We start from the raw sequence: 20,969 nt of genomic DNA, 5'->3' as shown, positions 1-20,969 counted from the left end.
GTTTAGAGCAGCAACGGCTAGCAACTCTGAGGCAGAAAACTTGGTTCAAAGATCCAAATTATTCCACAAGAAAATGCAGCTCCCGTAGAAATGGTGCTAATTGTGCTAACGCTCTTCTGGTTCCTTTCCTTTCATGCCTTTGCGATGTTTGAACTGCTTTGCATAATGTTTTTTGTTTTGCTTGCTTGGGAAAATTCAGGGATCTGCAGCTTCTTCTCAGTCTGTCCACCTTCAGCTTCTGAGATGAACAGACCTTGCTCACCCCCAAATAAACCTTCCAATTTCAAGAAACTTGCTTTGCGTGTCCTCGTTTTTAAAGCAAGAGCTCACCCTTCCTGGGAAGCTGGGCTTTGCTTCTACTTCTGTAATAATAATCATAATTATTATAATTACTGGTACTATTAATTAACTGACCTTCACCCTGAGGTTGCAGTACGGGTGACACCATTAGAACACAATATTAAAAACAGTCTAAACCAGGGGTCAGCAAACTTTTTTCAGCAGGAGGCCGGTCCACTGTCCCTCAGACCTTGTGGGGGGGGGGGGAGACTATATTTGAAAAGGAGAAAAAAAAAGAATGAATGCCTATGCCCCACAAATAACCCACAGATGCATTTAAAATAGAAGGACACATTCTACTAATGTAAAAACACGCTGATTCCCGGACCGTCCACGGGCCAGATTTAGAAGGTGATTGGGCCGGATCTGGCTCCCGGGCCTTAGTTTGCCTAAGTAGAGGTAAAGGGACCCCTGACCATTAGGTCCAGTCGTGACTGACTCTGGGGTTGCGGCGCTCATCTCGCTTTATTGGCCGAGGGAGCCGGCATACAGCTTCCGGATCATGTTGCCAGCATGACTAAGCCACTTCTGGCAAACCAGAGCAGCGCACGGAAACGCCATTTACCTTCCCGCCGGAGCTGTACCTATTTATCTACTTGCACTTTGGTGTGCTTTCAACCTGCTAGGTTGGCAGGAGCAGGGACTGAGCAACGGGAGCTCACCCTGTTGCGGGGATTCGAACCGCCGACCTTCTGATCAGCAAGTCCTAGGCTCTGTGGTTTAACCCACAGCGCCACCCGCGTCCCTTTTAATTTGCCTACCCATGGTCTAAACCAAGTTACAATCACAGAATGGAGCTGGGTCCTAAAATCAAAAGCCAGGGCGACAAGGTATGTATTCAGCATTCGCCAGAATCTGGAAAGTGAAGGTGCCCAGTGCATCTCTGTGGGGAAGGAATTCCACATCTCAGGGGCTGCCACAGAGAAGGCCCTGTCCTGGGGTGCCACCACCTCAAATCTCTGAGGGAGGTTCAACTGTTTTGCTGTTTGCCACCCAGGTTCTATCAGGAAGAAGAGCAGGATTGACGTTTAATAAAGAGTGCTGCCACAAGCGATTGTCAGTGTCTACTACTCCCTACGGGTAAATGTAGCCTCCTTGTTCAGGTGCAGTCTATCTCTAAATAACCAATACCTGCAGCAGTTGGGAGAAGCCTGTAGCCTTCAGAACTTGGACTTCCCATGGGGGCATCCAGTTGCCCTCTGCCTGAAGCAAACTGCTCTTTGAGCTGTTCCAGCAGAGCTCTCTCTGATACAGGTAACGCGCAGTTGGGGAGGAAGGGGCCTGGTAGAAGCTTGGATTGCAGCTCTTCCTGTGTGTCTGTCTCTTCCTTGACTCTGTGCTTGCCTCAGATACGGAGCTCCTGGCGTGGAATTCACAGGCCTACATAGGGAAACGGCGACAGTCACCCAGATGCACTTTCTACCTGGACAGGTAAAAGAACGGCACCTTTTGGTCCCACCTTGACGCTACCCGCAGGTTGATATCCCCTGCCTGTTGGTTTAGGCAGCTGCCTGCATTGTATTGTTTATGACCCTGTTGGGAACTTTTCTGGGGGGTGTGGGGGGGGTGTGCAAAGTCAAACACTGAAACGGCAGAGCAGGTCACTTTCTCAAAGACAATCGAGAATAATAGTGCCTGTCTTGTATCTCAGGTTCTACAACTGCTAGGAACTTAATTGGAGGTTCTACAAATGCTAGGAACTTAATTGGAGTGCCGTTAAAGAGGGGAAAGGCAGCAAAAAGCCCAGAAGAGAATTTGTGGTGCCCAGCTTAAGAGGTTTAGACAAATCTGTGTCAGCAGCTACTAGCCATAATGGCAGTGCTTCCTAACACCAGTTGCAGGAACTTGCCCTTGTGCTCAGATCCTGCTTGTAGACTTGCCACAGACATCTGGTTAGCCGCTAGGAAAAGAAGAAGAAGAGTTCGGATTTGATATCCCGCTTTATCACTACCCGAAGGAGTCTCAAAGCGGCTCACAATCTCCTTTCCCTTCCTCCCCCACAACAAACACGCTGTGAGGTGAGTGGGGCTGAGAGACTTCAGAGAAGTGTGACTGGCCCAAGGTCACCCAGCAGCTGCATGTGGAGGAGCGGGTGCTGGCGTATAAATGGGCCATTGGCCTGAGCTAGCCAGGTCGCCTTCTGTTCTTAACTACACACTTAGATGGTTTTCCTTTCTTTTCCAGGGCCGGCTGCTGTCTCTCCTTGACGACAACACCCTTCACCTTTGGGAGATTTACCAGAAAGATGGCTACTCTCACTTGGAGGAGACCCATAGCTATGTCCTCCCCGGACGGCCAGGGTTCGACACCGCTAAGTACTCATTGCTTGCTTGCCTCCTTTTTCCTCCTTTTTGGGGCGCTGTGGGTTCTTGGGAGATGATCCTCTGCGAAGATGCAGGGACAACTTTCTCGATCTCGTAGATTACTCTGCATCTAGAGGATCCCTCCTTTCCTTCTTAGCTGCCACCTGCCCTCCTGCTTCGTAAGCTGTCTCCCAATGCCGGCTCTGCTGTTAGACAAAGCGAGGCAGCTCCTAAGCTCCCCAAGATCATTCGCCTCTGTTGAGAGTAGGGCTGGACAAGACCTGTTTTTCAACATTGCGATATATCACCAGCTAAACATCGCAATATACATCCATAACTTGACTTCCAAACAGCTTAGTTCTTAAACGTTTTGGCTCCCGAACGCTGCAAACCTGGAAGTGAGTGTTCCAGTTTGCGAACTATTTTTGGAAGCCGAACGTCCAACAGTTTCTGAACATTTTGGAAGTTGAATGGACTTCCAGAATGGATTCCATTCAACTTCTGAGGTACGACTGTACTGATATCTAAGGGTGGAGCTATGTAGAGATTTTGGCTGGCTTCACGGTTTTCCTCGCATCGTGATTTTTGCATAGCACACACAATCACATTATGATTTGTGATGTATTGCCAGGTCAAAAATTATGAAACCGTTATCACAATATGGATTTGAATTGGTTTTGGCCTAGCCCTAGTTGAGAGTATATGCTACATGGCCACTCCCCAGCCTCCAAACTATCTGTGGGTGCAGTGGGGACAGCTGTCCCATCAACAGTGGCCAAGTGAGAGTCATCTTCCAGTCCGATTGGACTCTGTACATGGAATACAGATGAGGCATCCTTTGCCTTGGGTGCTGGCAGAACCGCCTCGGCCCAGTATATCCGAAATAGCTTCTCCACCCGCATGGTTCAGCCCGGACACTGAGGTCCAGCTCCGAGGGCCTTCTGGCGGTTCCCTCGCTGTGAGAAGCGAGGTTACAGGGAACCAAGCAGAGGGCCTTCTCAGTGGTGGCACCCACCCATCAGACGTCAAGGAAATGAACAACTACAGTTGTACCTCTACTTATGTATCCCTCTGGATACAGAATCTTTGGGTTACGGCCACAGCAAACCCAGAAGTGTATCCTTCCGGGTTTCACTGTGCATGCATGCCCAGAAGCGCACAGTCGCACCACACGTGTGCGCAGAAGTGCGCCTCTATTTGCATAATTTTCGGTGTGCTAATGGATTCCTGGAACAAATCAGTTTCGTATCTGGAGGGTCCACTGTACCTGACTTTTAGAAGACATCTGAAGGCAGCCCTGTTTCTGGAAGTTTTTAATGTTTGATGTTTATCTATGTTTTAATACATACTGTAAGCAGCCCAGAGTGGCGGGGTAGAATTTTACTACTACTACTACTACTGCTACTACTACTATTCTTATTATTATTTGCCTGTTCTCATCTCTGCCCTCTAATTTTTTAGCCACTCTGGGCTGCTTACAGTATGTATTAAAACATAGTGAAACATCAAACATTAAAAACTTCCAGAAACAGGGCTGCCTTCAGATGTCTTCTAAAAGTGGCATAGTTCTTTATCTCCTTGACATCTGAAGGGAGGGTGTTCCATAAGGAGGATGCCACTACCGAGATGGAAGCAAGACAGTTGAGCTTTTGCGCAAATTTCAGATGCTGTGGGTTAAACCACAGAGCCTAGGGCTTGCCGATCAGAAGGTCAGTGGTTCGAATCCCCGCAACGGGGTGAACTCCCGTTGCTCGGTCCCTGCTCCTGCCAAGCTAGCAGTTTGAAAGCACGTCAAAGTGCAAGTAGATAAATAGGTACCGCTCCGGCAGGAAGGTAAACGGCGTTTCCGTGCGCTGCTCTGGTTCGCCAGAAGCGGCTTAGTCATGCTGGCCACATGACCCGGAAGCTGTATGCTGGCTCCCTCAGCCAATAAAGCGAGATGAGCGCCGCAACCCCAGAGTTGTCTGCAACTAGACCTAATGGTCAGGGGTCCCTTTACCTTTACCTTCAATTTCAGACAGAGCTGCCATCAAGGAGACCTATGGTGGTAGAATGTCTGCCTTGTTCAATCCCAGGTTCAATCCCCAGCCTCCCCTTATACCTTGGAGAGCTGCTGCCAGCTAGTGCAGGCAGTCTAAGGCCTCTTCCTCTGTTCCTGTGTCCAAAACCCAATGCTCTGGGAACAAGCAAGGGTTTGTCAAGCCCATTCCAGCTTCTGCTCTCACTCCTCATGTGCTAGGGAGCCGCAAAAAGGACTAGCCGCTTGCCACGTGCGGTGACTTTGCACCCTTCGCTGGCGCCTGCTTCCCTCTCCTGGTTTTGTCTCCCAGCATCTGTAAGCTTGCATCTCTCGCAAGCAGGTGTCGCCGCTTCTCTGTGGTCTTTGCTTTTCGGGTCCGAGGCTCTGAGCTGGCGGCGTGGCTTTAAAAGCGCATCACGGGAGAGGGAAGAAGAGCAGCTTTCTCTCGGGCTCCTCTGCTTGGGTGTGCGGCCTGTCAATCTTCTTTAAACAGCAGCCTGGTGGCGGTGGGTGAACAGCATTTGCCACTGGTGCGCAGACTTTCTCCTTGAAATGCGTTGGCTGTTTTGGGGGTGTTGACTATTCAGATTAGTTTTCCATTTGTGGGGGCGTGCAGTCTAGGACGGTGGTTTTCCAGCCGTGTTTCTGCCATCAGAAATGTGAAACTAGTTTCCCAAGCCACCAGAATCTCAGGAAATTGCAGGGCACAGGGGGTCTCCCTGCTTAGTTTTGACCAGGCACAGGCAAACTCGGCCCTCCAGATGTTTTGGGACTACAACTCCCATCATCCCTAGCTTACAGGACCAGTGGTCAGGGATGATGGGAATTGTAGTCCCAAAACATCTGGAGGGCCGAGTTTGCCTATTCCTGGCTTTGACCATTGCAGTGGTAAGACCCCAAGGACTCAGGTGTAGTGCCCCACACAAAAGGAGCGGGTGCTTTTTATTTTTATTTGCAAAAATGTCTGTGCTGTGAACATCAACAATAAAGCTGCATTTGCAAAACTAGTACAGGGGTCTCCCCGCTTACGCCGGGGCCACCTTCCCGGGCACTACGCGTAAACGTGAAATCGCCTTTACTGTCGTACCTTGGTTTTCGAACAGCTTAGTTCTCGAACGTTTTGGCTCCCGAATGCCGCAAACCCGGAAGTGACTGTTCTGGTTTGCAAACTATTTTTGGAAGCCAAACTTCCAAAGCGGCTTCCATGGCTTCCTGCAGCCAATCAGAAGCCGCACTTTGGTTTCCAAACATTTTGGAAGTCAAACAAAGAGACTTCCGGAATGGATTCCATTCGACTTCTGAGGTACGACTGTAGTGGACAACACCATCTAAAGAGCCACACTCCACCAAAAATCAATAAAAATCTCCCGAAGTCCACCGCAGTCACTCTCTCCAAACATCTTTTTCTCAAACTCCCAACTCTCCACAGGCTTCAAAGGTTGGTGTAAAGGCTCACGGCTTTGCAGTTGCAAAGGCTGCTGGGATTGCTGTCCGTTTTCCTGCTCTTTTGGGGCCATTTTTACAGCCCCCCCTATTTTAGGGGCCATTTTTGCTCTTTTCATGCCTTTGCGCTGTTTAAATAGATGTATTTAATTATTTCCTGTCACCGCACAGGAGACAAATGCACGTGAGTGGGGAGACCCCTATATAAGCTGCAACACAAATCAGTAGAAGGGTCTCAGGATAGCTGGATCCCTCCTTAGGGAAAGCCTGGGTGAGCAGATGAGTCTTCTGCAGGTGCCTAAATGTCAGCACTGTCAGTGCCTGCCTGTTCTTTCTGGGAACACATTTGAAAGGGCTGGTGCCACCACCCTTAAGGCCCTGGTCTTTGTGGGCGCAAGACAAATCTTGGGGGCAAGCAGCCATACTGAGAGCACCTCTCCCTAGGATTGAAATGACAGGGCAGGGGTGTGACGACGCAAGGCATTCCTGGAGGTAACTTTGGAACTCGCTTCCTTGGCAAATGCCCACGGCGAGAGGGTGTCCCAGAACACCTTGGAAAACCCTTGGCCTGGCGATTGAGCAAGGATGGCTCCTGATCGCTCTCTTCTTCCTGACAGCTCCCCTCCCAGCATCACCCGGGTGACGGTCATCTTGCTGCGGTCAAGCTGTGACGTGGCCTACCTCGGCACGGAAGGAGGTGGCATCTACTTCCTGGAACTTCCCGGCTTGACGCTGCAGGAGGACAGGACTCTGTACCAAGACGAAGTCCTGCAGAGGTGAGCTCGCCCTGGCGATGCATCCGAAAGGGTGGGGAGTGCAGTTCTCAGAGTGGAAAGGAAGCAGGGGTCTTTCCTAACGACTCTTAGCACCTTTAACAAACTACAGCTCCCAGAATTCCTTGGGGGGAGCCATGACTGCTTGAAGTGGCATCATAGTGCTTCAAATGTATGGTACGGATGCGGCCTAAGTCGAAGTATGAGACTTCTTACCACACATTAGTGTAATGTACCGTGTTCATATGGTGTGTTGTTGTTTTTTAAAGCAATAAAAATATTTGAAAAGAAGTGTTTGGGCTCAATGACCACAGGGTCCCCTCCATGCCTGAAATTCTATTGATCTGTTGTTCTCCGTCCCTGCCATGTTATCCTGCAGTGTCCCCGAAGACTACCGATGCGGGAAGGCGCTTGGTCCGGTGGAATCTCTGCAGGAACACCCGAAAGATCCTGCCAAGATCCTGATTGGCTACAGCAGAGGCTTGATGGTTCTTTGGGACGGAAGCACGAGGGAAGCTGAGCACCTCTTTCTGGGCAACCAGGTAACTCTTTTTATTTCGTTTTTCGGAGTTTTAAAAATATCCCGTCTTTCTCTCTCTGAGGAGCTTATGGTGGCATCCGTGCTTCTCCCCAATCTCATTTAATCCCCAGCACAACCCTGTGAGATGGGCTAGAAGCAGTGGCTGGCCCCCAAGGTCATGCCCAGTGAACTTCATGGCTGAGTGGGAGATTTGAACCCAGGTCCCTGGCTAATTAACATGTGTCCTTTTAAATGGGGGTGGGGGAGGGGTTACTGTTTTGTTCTTGTACTTGTTGCGTATTTTGCATTTTCGTTTTGTATTTTTACGCTGTTCTTCATCCGAAGATCTCAGGGTGGCATGCAGATTAAATAAATAAAATATACGAATAATAAAATGCTGATGACCCGCCCCCCCTGCTCTAACATGTTCTCTCCCCCGCCGCACTGACCATTCTGTTGCCTAGAGGCCCTTTTGCCCTTCCCTCTCTCTCTTTCTCGCCATTGTGTGTGTCTCCCAAATGCTTCAGGCCTCACGTTTTGGGTTTCCGTCTTTTGCAGCAGCTGGAGAGCCTCGGATGGGAGCGGAGCGGCCAGACGGTTGTGAGTTCTCACAGCGACGGAGGCTACGCCGTGTGGCCGGTGACGGGCGGCTCCCCAAAGACCCTGCAGCCGGCCACCTCCACTATCCCTTATGGTGAGGCTAATGGCTATAGGGCCTCTAACTGCGCTTGGTCCAGGCTCTACGTCCAGGGAACTTCAGTGTAAAAAAGGGGGAAACCCTCCTTGATGCACATGTCAAAATCACTAACTGTGGTGGAAAAGTGGTGAAAGACTGTGACTCGTGCAATTTGCTGTTTTGCTTTGTTGGGAGCTGCCCAGAGTGGCTGGGGCAACCCAGTCAGATGGGCGGGATATAAGTTTGTTTTTCTTGTTAGTATTTCCATTTATCTACCACCTTTTGTTAAAAGCTCTCAGGGTGTACAACATTAGAAACTGGCAGCAGAGGCTGGTCTATTAGGGTAATTGGAAGCGACCCTGAGGGTCATCTAGTCCAACCCCCTGCAATGCAGGAATCTCAACACGCCGTCCCCCATCCAGTTTGAAACCATACCAGAACCTGCTTAGCTTTGCAAAGGTGCTAGCGGTTTTATTGCTGCCAGTCTGGGTGGTGGTCTTGGCTGTTCGCTTCCTATTCCTTAGTCTCAGAATTATTATTTTTTTTTATAAAGTAATATTTATTAAGAATTTAAAGATTACAAAAAGAAGAAAAAAGTTAAACAAAGCAAAACACTACAATACAATACATGAAAAACAAAAAACACTACTTATCTTAACAAAACAAAAACAGAAACAATTAAAAACACATCCAATATTTCCAAATCTTATCTTTCATTTACTTGTTTCAACGACCTCCTCACACCTCCCTTTTTTGTATTCTAGTTCAGTTAGCTATTTCAGCAAATCCTTTCCATCTTTCTCAGTTTTTGTCCTATAATTTATCTTAACACAATCTAACCTTATTTTTTCCCCTTTGGCCCATTAACAATCTATTTTTACTTAATTCTTTATAACATTTCTGCTAAAGCCATATAACTTCATTCCAGCATCCTTCTAGCATTCATTAATTTTGCAGTGTTTCTGTAAATTGCCATTACAGAATTCAACAAGGGAGGAGGATCAGAGCCAAAAATTAGAACATGTTGGCTCTGAATCCTGGGCAATGAATCCCACAAGTTCCTCCTACTCCTTTTGCCTGTCCTAAGCCTTACTAGTGTCCTCATATGGGTTCCACATTCTGGTATTGTTTGTGAGGAAGGATGGGGAAAAACACCCATAAGTATTTTCATTGTTGTTGCTGCTGCTAAGTGTGGCTAGCCCAAAGGGGCTTTGTGAGCATCATTGGCCTCAAGAAGACCTTGGAATCGGGGGGGTGGGAAGAAATGAGCCAGGTCTTTTTCTTCTGCTTGTATCTTACAAAGCGAGAACGTCACTCCAAAATCTTCCTCTCCCGTTCTAGGTCCGTTCCCGTGCAAAGCTATCAACAAGATTGTCTGGCAGACGTGCGACTCAGGGTAGGTCTCATGTCTGGATTAAGAGTAGATTTTACTCCTTGTTTGTGCACATCCCGGGCCCTTGGATTTTGCAAGCTGTGCGATATTAACGTCCTCCTGGCTTCTTTTCGCTTACGGAGCTTTTCTTTTGTGATGGGTCGACGCAGGGGGGCTCAGAGGACGTTGAAGTTGTGTGGCCTTGTTGCCTGACTGCTGTTTCTAACTCCCGTCCTGTAGGAGCCCCTACATCATCTTCAGTGGGGGGATGCCCAGGGCCAGTTATGGAGACAGGCACTGCGTCACCATCCTGCAAGGACAGACCTTGGTCACCCTTGATTTCACGTCGCGTGTCATCGACTTCTTCACCGTGTGCAACACAGAGGTAGAGGAGGGTAAATACCTTTTGATATTTTCAAACATCTCTCTATCCCGCGAGGATATGTTTAGACAACAGCAGCCAATCTGATTTGTTGCATGTATATATCTTGACTTCCCTCCAAAGAGCTCAAAGGTGACCTGCGTGCTTCTCCCCTCCTCCCCCTGCTCCCCCCTTGTTTTTATCCCCACCACAACAACCCTGTGAGGTAGGTTGGCCCGAGAGACAGTGCCCGGCCCTAGGCCACCCAGTGTGCTTCATGGCCCAGTGGGGATTTGAACCCTGGTCTCCTCAGCATCCTAGTCTAGTGCTAATTTACAAATCTGCAGCGTGACCGCATTTGAAGTATGGTGTACCGTTCTGGTTGCCCCATCTCAAAAAAAAAAAAGGGTATTTAGAGAAAAGATGAGAAACCACCATAGAAGTTTATAAAATGATACAGTGGTACCTCGGGTTACATACGCTTCAGGTTACATACGCTTCAGGTTACAGACTCCGCTAGCCCAGAAATAGTGCTTCAGGTTAAGAACTTTGCTTCAGGATGAGAACAGAAATCGTGCTCTGGTGGCGCGGCGGCAGCAGGAGGCTCCATTAGCTAAAGTGGTGCTTCAGGTTAAGAACAGTTTCAGGTTAAGAACAGACCTCCGGAACAAATTAAGTATTTAACCCGAGATACCACTGTACGTGACCTGGAAAAAGTGGGCAGAGAAAAAAGTGTTTCCCCCTTTTCTTACAACACTAGAATTTGGGGACCCCCCGTGAAGCTGAACGTTGGCAGATTCAGGAAACGTGAAAGAAAAGACTCCTTCACTCAGCATGTGGTTAAACTGTGGAACTCTCTCCCACTGGAGGCAGCTGCCAACTTGGATAGAAATAGGACTAGACAAATTCATGGCTTATTAGCCAGGATGGCTCTGCTCTGTCTTCACTGTCGGAGGCAGCAATGCTGGAAACCACAGGAGGAGACAGAAAGCTCTTGTGCTCCTGTTCTGCTTGCGGGGTTTCCCAGTGATCCACTATGAGAACAGGATGCTGGACTAGGTAGGCCATTGGCCGGATCCAGCAGGCTCTTCTTAGATTCTTAACCACTGCACCACACAGACAAGAACTCCGTCGTTCTCTCCCTCTCTGTTTTCTCCATCTCTGCCTCTGTTCCTAAGTGGTCCTCTCTCCTTCCCTCCTTGGTCCTCCTTCCTGGCTCATCTTAACAGGTGCTTTCCTCTCTCTCCCTTCCAGAGTTTGACAACCCAACCGCCTTGGTGGTCCTGGTGGAGGAGGAGCTGGTGGTCATTGACCTGCAGACGCCGGGCTGGCCCACCATTCCTGCCCCGTACCTGGCCCCGCTCCACTCCTCGGCCATCACCTGCTCCTACCACATCTCCAACATCCCCCTGAAGCTGTGGGAGAGGATCATCAGCGCAGGAGAAGACCAGAGCCCTCGCCTCTCCTTTGTGGTGAGTTGGCACAGGGACACCCCTGTTTAGGGAAGCTTTTAATGTTTAACAGACTACTGTATTTTAATACTTTGTTGGAAGCCACCCGGAGTGGCTGGGGTATAAATAATAAATAATAAATAATAAATAATAAATAATAAATAATAAATAATAAAAATAATGATGATGATGATGATGATGATGGCAGCCTCACCCCCTTTGACCCTCTTGCATCATGGCCAGAGGGGGGGTCTCGCTTCCTTTAATGACCCCCTCCCCAAAAAGAAACATGGAGCTGTGCCTACTGCACACTATAACTACTACTACTACTACTAATTATTATTTATACCCGCCCATCTGGCTGGGTTAAAAACACGATAAAACACCAAACACTGAAAACTTCCCTAAACTTCTAAAAGTCAGAGAGTTGTTTATTTCCTTGACATCTGATGGGAGGGCGTTCCACAGGGCGGGCGCCACTACTGAGAAGGCCCTGTGCCTGATTCCCTGTAACCTCACTTCTCGCAGTGAGGGAACTGCAAGAAGGCCCTCGGCGCTGGACCTCAGCTGGCTGAATGATGGGGGTGGAGATGCTCCTTCAGGTCTACTGGGCCGAGGCCGTTTAGGGCTTTCAACCAATACTTTGAATTGTGCTTGGAAATGTACTGGGAGCCAATGTAGGTCTTCCAGGACTGGTGTCATATGGTCTCTGCGGTCACTCCCAGTCACCAGTCTAGCTGCCAGATTCTGGATTAGTTGTAGTTTCTGGGTCACCTTCAAAGGTAGCCTCACATAGATCGCATTGCAGTAGTCCAAGCTGGAGATAACTAGACCATGCACCACTCCGGTGAGACCTACACTAAATACTTTTGTGCCCAGGACATCTGAATTAGGGGAGGGGTAGTACCTCTGGTGAGGGACACACTGTGCTCCTTCTGGGGTAGTTTGCCCACCTGTGGCTCCTAGAAGCTGTCGGCATGTGGAACGGCTTTGACTGGCCGGCTAAACGAGTCTTTGACAAGCCCATTTTGCCCAGACAGCAGCCCAGCAATGGCTGCACCTTAGTTCCCAAAGGTCTGGGAGCCCGTCTAGCTTCTCTTGGGAGTATATGCTACACATTCTCCATCTGACCTGCAGAACTCAACGCTGCAAAATACAGTAATGGCTGTCAGTGCAGATGGCTTTGAAAGGGGATTAGGCAGATTCGTGGAGGATAAACTTTTCAATAGCTAATAGCCACAATGGCTATAGATTACAAAGTGGGGAAAAATATTCCAGAATGGTGGTCGAACTCCTTCCCTATAGAGGTGGCGCTTGGCTTCTTCGCTATATGGCTTTTGGCAGATGATGACGACACACCACTTTAGCATCCTGGTCTTGGGCACCCTGAGATATGTGTTTGCGGGACCCGGCCATATTCTTGTGTTACGTAGTTTTTAATTCTGAGTTTTTAATTGTTGTGGCCCATCGTGGGTGGGGCCTGCTATGCATGCAACCCTGTGGTCTTCAGATAAAGGGCTGTATACTATACTAGTGGGACGCGGGTGGTGCTATGGTCTAAACCACAGAGCCTAGGGCTTGCTGATCAGAAGGTCGGTGGTTCGAATCCCTGCGACGGGGTGAGCTCCCGTTGCTCAGCTCCTGCCAACCTAGCAGTTTGAAAGCATGTCAAAGTGCAAGTAGATAAATAGGTACCGCTCCGGTGGGAAGGTAAACGGACACAGTACTCCAGGTGAGGTCTGACCAGAGCAGAATACAGTGGCACTATTACTTCCCTTGATCTAGATGGTATACTCCTATTGATGCAGCCCAGAATTGCATTGGCTTTTTTAGCTGCCGCGTCACACTGTTGGCTCATGTCAAGTTTGTGCTCAACCAAGAATCCTAGATCCTTTTCACATGTAGTGCTCTCAAGCCAGGTGTCACCCATCTTGTATTTGTGCCTCTCATTTTTTTTGCCCAAGTGCAATACTTTACATTTCTCCCTGTTAAAATTCATCTTGTTTGTTTTGGCCCAGTTCTCTAATCTGTCATGGTCATTTTGAAGTGTGATCCTGTCCTCTGGGGTGTTAGCCACCCCTCCCAGTTTGGTGTCATCTGCAAATTTGATCAGGATGCCCTTGAGTCCATCATCCAAGTCGTTGATAAAGATGTTGAATAAGACCGGGCCCAAGACAGAACCCTGTGGCACCCCACTAGTCACTCTTCTCCAGGATGAAGAGGAACCATTGATGAGCACCCTTTGGGTTCGGTCAGTCAGCCAGTTACAAATCCACTGAGTGGTAGCATAGTCAAGACCGCATTTTACCAGCTTCTTTACAAGAATATCATGGGGCACCTTGTCAAATGCCTTGCTGAAATCAAGGTAGGCTACATCCACTGCGTTCCCTTCATCTACCAGGCTTGTAATTCTGTCAAAAAACGAGATCAGGTTAGTCTGACATGACTTATTTTTCAGAAATCCATGCTGACTATTGGTGATCACAGCATTCCTTTCTAGGTGCTCACAGACTGTTTGCTTAATGATCTGCTCCAGAATCTTCCCTGGTATTGATGTCAGACTGACTGACTGTAATAATACAAGGGCCTTTGCACTCTTTGGCCACCGTTCTCTTTTCCCACATTTGTCTCCATCTCTCTCTCTTAGCAGAACTGGCCCATCAATGGAGGAAGGAGCCTCGCACAGGAACCCACCCAACGGGGGCTTCTCTTGACCGGGTGAGTTGTGTTTTGGTTTCTCCCCAGGCTGTTCTCCTCCCATGTAATGTTGTTTGTGCTGAGTGCATTAAGGCAGAAGGCAGCTGAGGCAGGATGTTGGGGAGCATCCTTCTTCCAAGCTGGGGGCCCGTTAGGTGGTGTTCAGCTGCCGTCAGCACCTGCCAGTGTGGTGCTGGCAAGAGCTGTGGTCCAGCAGTTTCTGGAGGGTGCCAGCTCTGCAAGATTGGGGAAGGGCCACAACGGTCGCTAACATCTGCCTTGCATGCAGGAAGTCCCAGGTTCAGTTCCCAATAGCTTCTCCTGTTAGGGCTGGGAGCGACTCCATCTGAAATCTTGGAGAGGTGCTGCCAGTCAGGGTGTAGACCAGGGTTGCCCAAATTTGGATCTCCAGGTGCTTTTGGACTACAATCCCCATCATCACTGGCCACTGATCCTGCTACCTACGGATGATGGGAATTGTAGTCCAACAACAGCTGGAGACCTGAGTTTGAGAAACACTGCCCTACAGCTTTGGGGGCTCCCAGGCCTCATCTGCACTGCACATTTAAATAGAGGGAATGTTAGATCATACTCTTTTTAAATATGTAATAAGCAATTCATTTTCATTGCAGTTTATCTGCTTTCGGACCAATTTAAACAGCTTGAGATTTCTTACGTTGCTCAGGTCTCCTCTGCACTTTGCGTCTTCATTTTGTTTGGGGTGGTTTTTTTTTACAATTACACATCACTATTAATAATAATAGTAAGAAAACACCTACCAGTTTATAACAGTGATGCACAAAATCATACAGCAAAACCCATGTAAAAATGTTATAGTTTGAAATCAGCTAACCGTAAGGGACAGATGCGTTCTTAACTGACGGAACAGAAGAGCTTTCAGCAGTTTTAAGAAGTTGGAATGCAAGGTGCACCTTGTGTATAAAGCAAGCATAGGCAAATTCGGCCCTCCAGATGTTCTGGGACTACAATTCCCATCATGCCTGAACACTGGTCCTGTTAGCTAGGGATCATGGGAGTTGTAGTCCCAAAACATCTGGAGGGCCGAGTTTGCCTACGCCTGCCATATAGCATCGTCCGGTTTGTGGAAGCGCAAATTTGGAACAGGAAGAGTCCCCCCCCCCTTGGATGTAGTGAGAATCCCGCCCCCCCTTCACTTCTTTTGCTTTGGCTGCCTGGCAAGAATGCATCAGTTGTCCTTGCTGAGGGCTTCCCCTCTCATTCTCCTCGCCTTCCTTCCCTCTTGGCAACTCCTGAGCTGCTTGGTGTCAAACGTTACGTGGTCCAGTCTTCACTTTCCCCCTTGGGGAGCGCAGCCAAGGTTTCGCTAGCCAGAGGCAGCAGATGTTCAGGCCCGAGCGGAGGCTTCAAAGGCAGGGAAGTCGGAGCAAGCCGGCCAGATCCTGGCTCGCAACCAACCTGCGGTGGTCTCTCTGGGCAGGAAGCGGCCCTTTCAGTTCTCGCATGAGCTGAGAGTTGGGGTCTTTTGGCCACCACACACAAGCTATTATTCTCTCTGCCCTCCCACCTGCGAAATGGGGATAATCGGTGCGTCCTACCTTACAGGCATGCTTAGAGAGGCCATAATAAACAAAGCGCTTCTTACAACTGAAATGTGCAATGAGTCACTTGTTACGGGTTCTTTTTTCCTGGTTGAGATAGCAGAGTGAGGGGGAGAAGACATGGGAAATCTATTCCAAAGGGGTGGTTTCTCCTCCCTGTATTTTCTTTCTCCCTCCCAACCGCCGCATTTCCCCTCGTCATGTGGAAGGGACTGTTATAAAGCCCTTCGAGTCGCCGTTGCCAAAACCAATTGCAACCTGATCTCGTTTTCTTAACTCGCTCTCTTTTTCTCTCGCCCGCCAAGGGCAATCTGGTAATATTTGGCATCTGCACTTCCCAAATTCCTCCAGCGTGCGGAAATAATAAAAAACGGGACTTTTCAGGTTTTGCTTTCGAGGGGCAAAGGAAGAAGTCGGGGAGGAATCAGATGATTGGAAAAGTGTGTTTGCAAAAAGATTGCGTCTCCTCTCTGCGCAGGACAGAGTTTGGTTTCATAGTAGGGGGGTGAGTTAGCAGAGCTGAATATATTAGCTGTGATACTGTCAAGGACAGAGTTGTGAACATATTGGCGCCCCCAGATTCTTGCAACCGGAATATTTTGTGGGGAATTCACTTTTCTTCTGCCAGCTGAGGTCATTTGTGCACCAATCTCCAGGACGTGTGGGGTGTGTGTGTTGTCGATGCTGAACCACATCTGCCGTCATCCTTGACCACTGTTAATGCTGGCTGGACCTGATGGGAATTGTAGTGCGACAGTACTTGTTGAGCCAAAGGTTAGCCACAACTGGCCTAGGCATCAGATGAGAGTCTGTAGTCTGTCCCTGCTCAGGAGGAGAAGAGGGTGCAATTTATCCCTTGCCATTTGTAAAAGAATAATAATAATAAAAATGCTTCTGGCAACAGGTTCTGCTAGGCTGTGCTACAATAAGCATGCACACCAGGTGTGTGGGGGGGAAACCTCTGGCCCCGCAAGCATTACTGAGCTTCCACTCCCAGCACTCCACTCCCAGCAAACATGCCCAGGGATGATGGGAGTTGTAGTTCAGCAGCGCCTGGAGGCCGAAAGGTTCCACGCGGCTGAAACAAGTTGCAAGTACTAGTTACAGGTAGGTAGCCATGTTGGTCTGCCATAGTCGAAACAAAATAAAAAAATTCCTTCCAATAGCACCTTAGAAACCAACTAAGTTTGTTATTGGTCTGAGCTTTCGTGTGCATGCACACTTCTTCAGATACGAAGCGTGCATATCTGAAGAAACGAAGTGTGCATGCACACGAAAGCTCAGACCAATAACAAACTTTAAGGTGCTACTGGAAGGAATTTTTTTTAAGTTGCAAGTATTCTGCCTTGTAGGATATCTTTTGGAGAAGCAAAGGCTAAGGCAGCGGTGTCCAAACTTTTTTTAAAGAGGGCCAGATGTGATGAATGAAAGGGCCGACCAAAGTTGTTGAGCTGGATTGGGACTGGATTGCACCGACCGGCAGGCCGGATTAGGCCCCCAAAATGGACTTTGGACATGCCTGGGCTAAGGAGTTGGTCCTACAGAAATCCGGAGTGGAGTCCCTAAGGCGGTTGGATGGTGCCTTGGATGGTGCCTTCCAGCAACTCCTGCAGCCAAGTTGGCCACAAACGTCTTGCTCTGCTTTCTTTTGGACCCCATCAGCGAGGCCGGGGGGGGGGGGAGGCTTGACATCTGGGCTGCCCAGGACCTCCTTATACACTGCCCAAGCTTGCACCCTGGGGAGGTCACTTGGGTGCTACTAACACAGCAGTTTGCCTTCACCCTCAGAGGCGCACTCCATTGCCTCTTGAGACAGATGCCGACAAATTCCTTCTCGGAACCCAAGCTAAGAGAGTCCCAGGTCAGAACATGAGAAGCTGTGGGAGCAGGCCCATCTAGTTCAGCTTCCTGTTCTCCCAAGTGCCTCAGCTCCGGGGATTCACCAGCTGCGAGATGGCTCTTGTGGGGTCTCAGGCCTTGCTTGTGGGTTTCCCAGAACGGGCATCTGGTTGGCCACTGCGAGAACAGGAGGCTGGCCTAGCCTGGCCTGATCAGCAAGGCTCTTCTCACAATCTTACGGATATTTTTCACAACCAGCCTTTGCCAAAAACAACCTTCCTCTCCACAGGCATGAAGACGGCACGGTCCGGTTCTGGGATGCTTCAGGAGTCTCCCTCAAGCCGCTGTACAAACTGGGCACAGCCAACATTTTCCAGACAGACTGTGAGCACAACGACAGCCTGAACCAGTCTTGCGAGGAGGACTGGCCACCCTTCCGTAAGGTAACAACCCCAACCCCCAAATGCTCATTGGGGCAGAGTGACTCCTCTTGCCTCACAGTAGCTCTGTGTCCCTTGAGCTGTGCGGTTCAACAGGTATAGATAGAGATCTTCCTATTGCCTTCCACCCACATTGTTCAGCCCAGACACTGAGGTCCAGCTCCAATGACCTTCCGGCGGTTCCCTCCCTGCGAGAAGTGAGGTTACAGGGAACTAGGCAGAGGGCCTTCTCGGTGGTGGCGCCCGCCCTGTGGAACACCCTCCCGTCAGATGTCAAAGAGATAAATAATTATACGAGCTTTGGAAGACATCTGAAGGCAGCAGCCCTGTATTGGGACGTTTTTAGTGTTTGATGTTTTAGTGTGCTCTTTTGTCTGTTGGGAGCCACCCAGAGGGACAGGGGCAACCCAGTCAGATGGACAGGGCACAAACGACAACAACAGCATTAACAAAACAAACAACAATTGTTACTGTTCCCTTGCTTGAGGGAGAAATCTTTGTTTTATGCCTGCAGTCCAACAGCAGGTTACCAGTAAGTCCCTCTTCCCAGGGAGTTCTGGGAATTGTAGCTCTTTCAGAGGAATGGGGTGTGTGTGTCTCTGCTCCCTTAACAAACTATAGCTCCCAGGGTTCTTTGGGGGAACTGACGGCTCTTGCAAGTGGCAGGGTACGACTTTGAATGCACAGTGCTGATGGAGCCTCAGAGCAGAGAAGCAGCTAGCTCTGTGTTGATTTCTGCTACGTCGGTACTCGTTATCTTGTCTCACTCGTTTCTAAACGAATTCAGCAATGCATCTTTTAAAATCTGTTCTCTTTTCTAAAAAAGATTTGGCTATTGCTTGTGGAATTGTGCCCCCAAGTGGAGGAAGGGAGTCATTGCAGCTTTTGAGCTGGATGGAAACTTTCATAGTCTGAACCTCATCTATGTAAAAGTATATGTTGCATTTTTTAAAAAAAATGCAGAACAAATATTTGCATGCATGCTTATTGAGTGCAAGGCATCTTTCCCACCCCAGGCCCTTTTCGACCCATGGACTGTGGGGAGAGGGGGCAGTGTTTTCAGTATCAACCAGTTTGGGAAACTTTGTTCACACGGTCTGATGAAACACTGCAGAAAGAGGCCCGTTGTGATCTTCTCCTCTTCCCCCGCCATATGAACACACGCTCCAATATATACAGCACTTGACTGCTTTCTTCTTACAGAGGGAATTGTGTGGCTCTGATCTTCATATCCTTTGCTTCTCTCTCTCCCTGGAAATTAATGCATGAATATCTGTCTTCCAGGTTGGCTGCTTTGACCCTTACAGTGATGACCCCAGGCTGGGGATTCAGAAGATTGCTCTGTGCAAATACACAGCTAAGATGGTGGTGGCTGGCACAGCAGGGCAGGTAACTGGGAAAGGCGTAATTTTTCTGAACCCCGTGATACAATCCCTCCTAACCTGCCCACACCTGCATGGCCCGGAAGCTGCAGCTGGTACCGAAGGCAGTGGCCGGGCAAATGACGAGGGCAGGCGGCCAACAGCATGCCAGACCTCTGCTTAAGCAACCGCACTGCCATGCCGGGTTCCAGGTTATTGTGCTGCTACAGTGGTAGCTTGGTTCTCAAACTTAATCCGTTCCTGTGGTCCGTTCCAAAACCAAAGCTTTCCAAAACCAAGGTGCGCTTTCCCATAGAAAGTAATGCAAAAGGAATTAATCTGTTCCAGACTTTTAAAAACAACCCCTAAAACAGCAATTTAACATGAATTTTACTATCTAACAAGACAATTGATCCATAAACTGAAAGCAATAAACAATGTACTGCAGTCACACAATCAATCAATCAGTAGCTGAACTGGGTTCCACACAGTCACAAAAACAAAACAAAAAGAGCCGCAAAAACAAAAATGCAAAATACAGTGGTACCTCGGGTTACATACGCTTCAGGTTACAGATGCTTCAGGTTACAGACTCTGCTAACCCATAAATAGTACCTTGGGTTAAGAACTTTGCTTCAGGATGAGAACAGAAATTGTGCTCCAGTGGCACGACGGCAATGGGAGGCCCCATTAGCTAAAGTGGTGCTTCAGGTTAAGAACAGTTTCACATTAAGAACGGACCTCCCGAATGAATTAAGTACTTAACCTGAGGTACCACTGTAAATAGGAAAAACAGACAGACCTTAGTGCAACACTCAAAACGGAAGTGTGGCACTCAAATTGGAAGCGTAACGCTCAAAACGGAGCATGTTTGGCTTCTGCAAAGGGTTCGCAAACCTGAACACTTACTTCCAGGTTTGCACTGTTTGGGTTCCAAGTTGTTTGAGTACCAAGGCATTTGAGAACCAAGGTACCACTGTATACACAAAGCCCTGAATTACATGGGTCCAGTGTGAAACTGAGAAGCACCTTCCTCTTGTCCCTGATCCCCGTCTTTCTGCCCCCCCCCCATGGCAGGTGCTGGTGATGGAGCTCGCCGACGAAAAGTCGGAGCACCTGATCAACGTGGCCGTGGTCGACCTCCTCCAGGACCGTGAGGGCTTCACGTGGAAGGGCCACGACCGCCTCACCCCCAAGAACGGCTCCCTCGCCTTCGCCCCTGGCTTCCAGCCCTGCGTCCTTGTCCAGTGCATGCCCCCGGCGGCCGTGACGGCCGTCACGCTGCACTCCGAGTGGAACCTGGTGGCTTTCGGGACCAGCCACGGCTTCGGGGTGTACGATTACTACCGGAGGAACTCTGTGCTGGCCAGGTAGGGGGCGGGGGGGGGGCAGGGCAAGTTTTAAGGTGAAAGCACCTTCATTTGAATCCTCAAGCAATTCGTATCCGGCCTCAATTCAGAGTGCTGGTTTTGACCCTATAAAGCAGGGGTAGTCAACCTTTTTATACCTACCACCCACTAATGCATCAGATTTTTTTTATTTAAATGGGGTTTTTAAAATAAAAGGCTTTTGGAGGAAAAATCTTTCTAAAGATAGTTTTCTATTTAAGTTACGTTATAGTCCAAAGGCTATTCATCGGGAAATAAGGATTTGTTTTAAGTTTTGCATGTGTGCTGAAACTTAGTTTTAAGTTTTGTTTTTTTAAAAAAAACATTTAACCACATCAGTTAACAAACATGGATACATATGCTATAACGTTACTGTTTTAGTTAAATAAGTTGTTTAAATTGTTAT

General features: G+C 48.8%; 1 protein-coding gene across 6 annotated transcripts in view; it reads left to right on the top strand.

Annotated features, from left to right (window-relative positions):
* Positions 1-20,969, top strand: part of LLGL1 (LLGL scribble cell polarity complex component 1) — an 84,176-nt gene that overhangs the window by 44,646 nt on the left and 18,561 nt on the right. For 3 of the 6 annotated variants that reach the window (XM_053364174.1, XM_053364173.1, XM_053364178.1), the window contains 12 exons: positions 1,689-1,770; positions 2,524-2,654; positions 6,723-6,881; positions 7,258-7,420; positions 7,957-8,092; positions 9,416-9,470; positions 9,687-9,841; positions 11,062-11,279; positions 13,906-13,976; positions 17,664-17,817; positions 19,099-19,203; positions 20,253-20,545. In XM_053364174.1, coding sequence (XP_053220149.1) covers positions 1,689-1,770; positions 2,524-2,654; positions 6,723-6,881; positions 7,258-7,420; positions 7,957-8,092; positions 9,416-9,470; positions 9,687-9,841; positions 11,062-11,279; positions 13,906-13,976; positions 17,664-17,817; positions 19,099-19,203; positions 20,253-20,545 — 1,722 coding nt within the window. The remainder of the gene's footprint in view (positions 1-1,688; positions 1,771-2,523; positions 2,655-6,722; positions 6,882-7,257; positions 7,421-7,956; positions 8,093-9,415; positions 9,471-9,686; positions 9,842-11,061; positions 11,280-13,905; positions 13,977-17,663; positions 17,818-19,098; positions 19,204-20,252; positions 20,546-20,969) is intronic. The other 3 variants (XM_053364177.1, XM_053364176.1, XM_053364175.1) reach the window with 3 other exon arrangements.

The sequence above is a fragment of the Podarcis raffonei genome, chromosome 14 (genome assembly GCF_027172205.1).
Source record: "Podarcis raffonei isolate rPodRaf1 chromosome 14, rPodRaf1.pri, whole genome shotgun sequence".
In the NCBI taxonomy this organism is placed as follows: Eukaryota; Metazoa; Chordata; class Lepidosauria; order Squamata; family Lacertidae; genus Podarcis; species Podarcis raffonei.
The sequence above is the reverse complement of the archived record's forward strand: the minus strand, read 5'-3'. Positions and strand labels throughout refer to the sequence as shown.